Source organism: Argentina silus (genome assembly GCF_951799395.1).
Source record: "Argentina silus genome assembly, chromosome: 19".
In the NCBI taxonomy this organism is placed as follows: Eukaryota; Metazoa; Chordata; class Actinopteri; order Argentiniformes; family Argentinidae; genus Argentina; species Argentina silus.
Window position 1 is genome coordinate 9,134,281 of NC_139673.1, and position 7,073 is coordinate 9,141,353.

Consider the following 7,073-nt stretch of genomic DNA (forward strand, 5'->3'; position numbering starts at 1 on the left):
TGAAGGGGAGGGGGGGGGTATTGGCTCTGCAGCTGCAGAGGAGACCTGATTGATTTAAAGTCATCTCTGGGGGTATCTAAGACTGACCCTGTCTCGCCCAGGAGACTCAGTTCCATGTGTCCTGCAGTGCCTGTGCATGTGTACAGTATATCTGTGTGTCTGCATTGAACATCAGCTCGAACCGTCCGAGCCAATGATACAGAACAAAAGTTCATTTCATTTGACTCACCCTCACCGCTAAAATCGTTCACTTAAGAGAGGTGCCGGTTGACATTATTTATTTATGTTAAGTTAATAACACAACCTGCATTACGGTCGAAAGTATGCGACTGTGCCGAGTGGTGGTCAAGACTGATTCTGCTGCACACCACACTTTACCCTCAAAATCACAGAGGCTCTGGTCCTGAAATACTGCCTGCTCATTCCCCATCAATCAGACTGCTCTCCAAATAGACGGACAGCCAGAACTGCCTCCAACACACCTGGAGGGAGTAAATCCACATACTTTGACAAGAGGAGTTTTACCTCATACTGTAGCTCAATAGTGCCCTGATATTTTTTTCTCTTATATAATGCAGGTATATGGCATAGGCATCTTAAGTCACTTTGGTCTTCACATTAAGACACAACATTTCAGACATAAAAATGAAACCCTCTGAACTGAAAGACTGTTAGCCAGTGTCAGTATGACTCAGGTTCCTTGTCTTTCTGTGCGCCCTCCAAAGAGCCAAGTCTTGACTTATACTCTGTACTCTGTCTCCCCTCGGTGGTCAGAGAAAGGAGCAACCGTTTTAATCTTGTGCTTTGCATGATACAGTATCTTAGCTTTGATTTGATTCTATGTCCCTCCTTAACCACAACACGTAAACCAGTGGAAAATCTTTCAAAGCTTCACAAGCTACTCTCTTGAGATGGTCTAAATTATTGCAATTATAGCAAAAGATCTACTAGATCCAAACAAATGACATCATTTACCCCATATCATTACAATACATACTATACCAGTAAGAATCATTTTGATTATACAGTATACTAGTGGTAAACAGTGCTTTAGCATAATACGAGCAGGATAATCAAAATGTAGTGGTCATTTTTAATCCCGACCTCATATAATCTTACAGGCCACAGGAGCCCATTCGGCAGTCCTGCCCTGACTGACAGGTTTTTATGAGCTATCAATCACCTAAACAAAGCTTGAGCGTGAGAGCCACTGCCAGGGGAGGTCTGACCTGCGGCCTAGCGTGACATTCAAGGAAGGAGTGCTGCTCACCCAGGAAATCCCATTACACCAAAGCATGATGGATATCGCTGCTGGAAAAGCTCATATGTGGCCTGACATATAATTTGTTATAATTTGTAAAAATCATATGGCCACGTTCACCTTTCTCTTTCTCTGTCTTTCAGTCTTTCAAAACTCCTTTCTCTCCTACAGTATACACACAATGGTTCACATACCAAAGGTCCAGAATATTCCACTCATCTGTCTCTTCAGCAGATGGCTAGGAAGTAGAATAAAATAGTCTTGGTATGACTACAGTATGTCAGTGGGGAAGATGGAATGTACTGTATGCAAGTGTATTGTACTATGTAGTGTAAAGTATAGTGTATGAACATGTCATCATATGTGTACTTACAGCCCTGATCGAAAGTAATGTTAACATTTGCGTTCTTGGTTGGTATAGTGTTCAAATATTAAACATAATATTGATTGCTTGCACTCAAAGGATTTGGCTCTGAAATTCTGTTATTTTTTGTCTTCTTCTCCTTCAAACCAGACATCCAATTTTATAGATGTCTGGGAATTTACCCTCTTAAAAATGAAGGACATTAATATGAAATCTCTGTCCATTTTTGGATGAAAAATAGGTTCATGCATTGTTCCAAATTTCAAAACTCAACAGAGCCTATTTTCTATTAATATACCGAACAAAGTAAAGTACCATATTTAAGAAGTGTGATTTGTATTATACATTAACTCATTTAGATACACCGACCACATGGTAGCTGACATTGTCTCTTGGAAGTGGATGACCCTCCATTGCTTTGAACCTATTAGTAAATCTTGGGACAGAGAGCTGGGTATCCACAGAGCCTGTGTTATCAGTATGAAAGGGGCCCGGGGGACGTATAGTTTTATTTGCGAACATGTGTTATCACTCTACCTCTGATCAATACCTCTAAACAGCTGATGGTAAGCTCCCAATGCGGGCAAAGGTGAACAAAGAAGCCCCTCCCCATTATGAAACAGGCACACTGCCAGTGGAGACGACAGCAGATTACAATGGAGCAAACTGTCAAACACTGCCCCCAGTGGTAACATATGGTACACCGTGTCTCTTGCCGAATGACAGTTCCTAGGCCTGGGAATCTAGCTGCATGTCCACACATGGCACATTGATCAAAGGTATTGGAAAGCCGTAACATTTCCCAACACCCCTGCAATAAATCAAAACACATTATAATCTGGACCTTTGGTCTTGTCATATAGTTTTTTGTTGTTGTTATCCTTGTTTCCCCATCTGTAGAAGAGATAACGATGTTACTCCCTGGTCTATTTGACTGTATAAGCTGTTTTTGTTCGTCAGAGTGAGTCATGTTTACCTGCCTCTGAACCCTCCCCTTTATTATACCTTCCTCTGATAAGAGACAAGCAAACAGACAGTGGGCCAAATCTCTGTCTGTTTCTCTCTCTCTCTCTCTCTCTCTGTCTCTGTCTCTGTCTCTCTCTCTCTCTCTCTGTCTCTGTCTCTCTCTCTTTCACTGCACTGGAGGACAGTTTGGGATCAGGAACAGCATGAACTAGCTGAATACACACTGGATGGCCCTTCTCTAACGCACAACCTTCTCTATCACACAACAGTGGGGACAGGGACAGTGCGGGGGAGAGAAGCCAGGATCTGAAACACATTGGAACAAAACCAGGAGAACATTAACAACAGCCAGGACTTGAGTTGTGACTGAGGCCTGTGACTGAGAGAGCAGTTCCAGCAGACTTCCAGAGTTGGGGAGCATATTGGTTTACCTGAGTTGGACAATCAGGAGGGAGGACACCAAGTGAAAGGAAGCCGCTGAGAAAGTGGGCCCTTTGGATCCTAGTGGACCTGTAGTGAACGGGGTCGCACTGTACAGTGACCATTCTATTCGGGTTCCTTTTCTCAATCAGACATTTAGACTTTAGTCGGGCCTCTCGCAGTATTAACCAGAACCATGAAGCTGTCCGGGACCGTGTTGGATCTGGACTCCACTGATTACAGTGCCACCCTGGACCCTTCTTACACCATGCTGGAGTTTGACCACATGAGTGTGTTCCCTGTGGATGCAGGCATGCCAGGTAGGACACCTCCACCCCCTCTAGTCTGTTCCATCTAGACTTGGTGCACAACAGAGGGTAGAACGGGGGTACTGTACTGTACGTCTCCTGTGATATACAAAGGACATCCAAATGGCTGTGTTTTAGTCATTTACATTTTTGGTGTTGAAAAGGCCAGGCTGAGGCTTAGACGAGGAATTCCAGAGCCTGCGTCTTTTCAGTGGTGTTACAATGTTGCTCTCATGCAGACAGGAATTTGTAAGGCCATTGTCTCATGGCAGGGACACAAAAATGCGCCTTCGCAATGACATCAGCTCTCATTCCACAAAATGCTGCAAATACAACGGTCATTACTCCCGGGCAACGCAGGGAACATTCAAAAGACCTCCCTCCCCCTCCCTATCTCTGCTTTCCTCCATAATCTAATTTGAACTTATCATTATCATTAGGGGTCTGTTCTGCTGAATCAGGCCCTTTCTTTGGCACTTTTAAGGAGATGCTTTACCAGCAGACTGCTTTCCAAAGGCAGATAGCTGTGTGGCAGATGTATTCTAATCTCTTAATTCAATCTAACTGATCTTTGACCAGAGAAAAGCATTCTCCATGTTAAATTGTAATCCCTGACTGCTCCGTCTCCTAACTCCTAAGTGTGCAATTTACATACATTACAGCCCGAGGGCAGTGTCCAGGCAAGCGCAGGAAACACTACACCAACAGAGTATATTTGACGGTCAGTGGTTTTAAGAGAGACGATCCTGCAGCGGTTCAATACTGACAGGACACAATTTAGAGCAACACAAGGGGAGATTGAATTAAAACGGAGCTCCCAGTGTAAAATTAGCCAGAGAAGGGCTGTGGACTTTGGCTTTGCCACTGACCTGTAACTGCTTTAATTAAATGGGGACTTTCCTCTTCCTCTGAGTAATAAGCAGCAGGGCTCCTTGGAGGCCTGTAAGCCTGGCAGCCAAACAGAGAGCAGTTACATCTCTACCTAACTATAACCCTGCGTTTATTATCGCCTCCACCACCACTGCTCTCATTAGGCTTGTGGAACAGCACCCTGATGATTATTCCTACAGCCATAAGCTCACAATCAACACATATCTTTGGTCCGAGGAAGTCGTTACGAAGTTACGGTTATAAAGTCGTTTGGTTGTTTCACTTCACAGAGGTGGAAAAACTGGGCTTCATGAATGGCCTTAGAAGATGATTGGGGGGCGATTCATGTTTGCCTCGGTAATCGTGCGTGTCTTCTGTCACAGGGCGTTGACACTCTCACAGCTGAGTGATCCGCCACTGCTGCCTCAGACACTTGTGGGGCTTGTTAGCATGGCCTCCGAGATGTTTATTTATTCATCAGCAGCCAAACAAAGGGACTCCCCTCTCGTAAAGTACTATAGTGTCCTACAAGGCCACGGTTCCATTGTTGCGTTTCAAAGCTATCTAATGTTAGCCTAGGGTCTTGAGTAATATACTTCCTCACACGTCTGTCCTTAAGTGTCCAGAGTGAATGCAGCGCATGCATATCAGATAGTATACGTCTCTGTTTTATTCGGATTGACAGAGTCAATGATGCCAGAGCCGGCCCCTCTGATGCCACAGAACCATGGAAACGCGTGTTCCATCTGCGCAGACAAGGCCACAGGTAAACATTACGGTGCGTCCAGCTGCGACGGCTGCAAGGGCTTCTTCAGGAGGAGCGTCCGCAAGAACCACGCCTACACCTGCAGGTGAGAAAGAAAAGAAAGAGAGGGTTCTGTTAGAACTGCTGCGCACTGGTTATAGAGGCATTAGAACAACATTAGAAGACAGATCCGGTCCAAAATAGAATTGATAATGAGTCCTGATAAATAAACGTTACTAGAACTGATGACTGAGTCATTCAATAGTGAAGTCAATTCATTCAAGGTGTTCACTCACTATCTCGATGGTTGATGACTTCAAGGTTCGTGAGGTTCTCACTCATTGTCAAGTGAGAAGTATGAAAGTTGCTGAGAATAGAAAGCCGACTTCGAGGTCCATTGAATGTCAATAGTGAGATTGCTGTAGGGCTCACTCTCTCCCTCTCTCATGTGAGCAGTAGATTTACCCATACAGTTCTTTGTGGACTATATGAGTTGTCATTTCACAGGTTCCTATGACAGGTGTCTCTTAAGTGTGTAACTCAGTGTTAGGAGCCTGCCTGTACATGTGTACACCCACGTATGGATATCTAACAGCGTCGGTGTGAAGCATGGTGTGAACTGCTTTATGTGTGATTGTGTGCCTTGTCTTTTGTATACCTGTTGTTCTGTCTGACATCCTGTCTAATTGGCTTTTCATGTGCACGTGCATGTGCTTGTGTGCGTTTTGGCAGGTTCAACAGGCAATGCATTGTGGATAAAGATAAGAGGAACCAATGTCGTTACTGCAGGCTTCGGAAGTGTTTCCGAGCCGGCATGAGAAAGGAAGGTGAGAATCATCAGCTGACAAGGTTTTGAATTATTACACACACCACCACCACGCTGTACAATCACCATTTATTGCGAGATCACTCATTGACTCAAAAAGGGATTTTATGCCCCCCTGGCTCACACACACACACACACACACACAAACACACACAAACCCACTCTCACACAGACTAGCACTATATGAAGATGCCAAAAGCATATACGCAAGTTCACAAATCACAATATTTACCCACGTTGCATAACATGTCTAGAGCCAAGGGGGGCACTGGGGATGGAGGGCGATGGTGGGCGGAGGAGCGGGCTCAGGCAGGAGGGATTGAGGGGGGTAGCCCATACACCACTGTGGGGGAAAAGCAACAAGTTCAACATGCCTCTCTCTCTTGAGCAATACTGAGTGAGTGAGTGTTTGCCATGCACTGTAGGTCTTATCTTCCACTGGCCGCCACAGATAACCAGGAGAGAGAGAGAGAGAGAGAGAGAGAGAGAGAGAGAGAGAGAGAGAGAGCTGGGATGAGAGGAGCCATGAATGGCCTCCTCACATGAATAATTAACAAGGCTGAGTATGAGCAAATATTTGCACTACTGTTTTCAAGAAAGACATGCTTCTCCCAGCTCTCCGTATCGTCCAGGGGAATGTTACGTAAGAGAATCTAAGGCTGATGCCGTGGTCAGGGAGAGAGAGAGAGAGACTCAAACGCTCGCCTTACTCATTTCTCAGACCGCTCCCAAAAAAAAAAACCACACACACAGTGAAAACCATGCCAAAAGCAGGCAGATCTACACAAGCCTTTGGCATAATGTGTTCCTATGTAGCTACTCAACACCCATGAGGGCCAACAAAAAGTAAGCATGACAGTCTAACGAACCAGCTGAGGCATCCATCACCTCTATTATACTGCTCCTATCACCCCTTGATGACCGTCCAAAGTCCTCTCCAATCTATCTCTTCACTGATGACCCATAGAGAATTAATTTGTGACATCATCACTCGCAGCCATGTCTCCAGTGCAGAGAGGGGACTCTCTCTCTCTCTCTCTCTCTCTCTCTCTCTCTTTCTCTCTTTCTCCTACTACAGTTTGATTAATAGGGTCTTGATTGGTTCCTGAGAGGACAGCTGCAGTGACTGATTGCTCTCAGATCCGGGGCTGCTCTGTGACTTTGTGGGGGCAGACCTGAATCAGGCTGAGGTCATCCAGACAGCTCTCGTTCTAATGACACTGGGACAGAGGTCACCAGGAGAGGAGACGGTCTCCTCTGCTGGACACAGTCCAACATATCACACCCCCTGTGCCCGCCAGCCTCCAATCACA

General features: G+C 45.3%; 2 protein-coding genes across 2 annotated transcripts in view; one reads left to right on the forward strand and one right to left on the reverse strand.

Moving 5' to 3' along the window:
* Positions 1–746: 746 nt before the first annotated feature.
* The window catches only part of ap1g1 (adaptor related protein complex 1 subunit gamma 1), a 142,045-nt gene continuing 135,718 nt past the window's right edge, over positions 747–7,073 (reverse strand). Inside the window, exon 24 of the transcript XR_014554777.1 lies at positions 747–762. The gene's annotated coding sequence lies outside the window, so the exon portion shown is untranslated. The remainder of the gene's footprint in view (positions 763–7,073) is intronic.
* hnf4b (hepatic nuclear factor 4, beta) overlaps positions 3,208–7,073 on the forward strand; it is a gene marked incomplete at both ends in the record, with an annotated part of 9,362 nt that continues 5,496 nt past the window's right edge. Inside the window, 3 exons of the mRNA XM_083690864.1 lie at positions 3,208–3,331; positions 4,875–5,040; positions 5,667–5,761. Coding sequence (XP_083546990.1) covers positions 3,208–3,331; positions 4,875–5,040; positions 5,667–5,761 — 385 coding nt within the window. The remainder of the gene's footprint in view (positions 3,332–4,874; positions 5,041–5,666; positions 5,762–7,073) is intronic.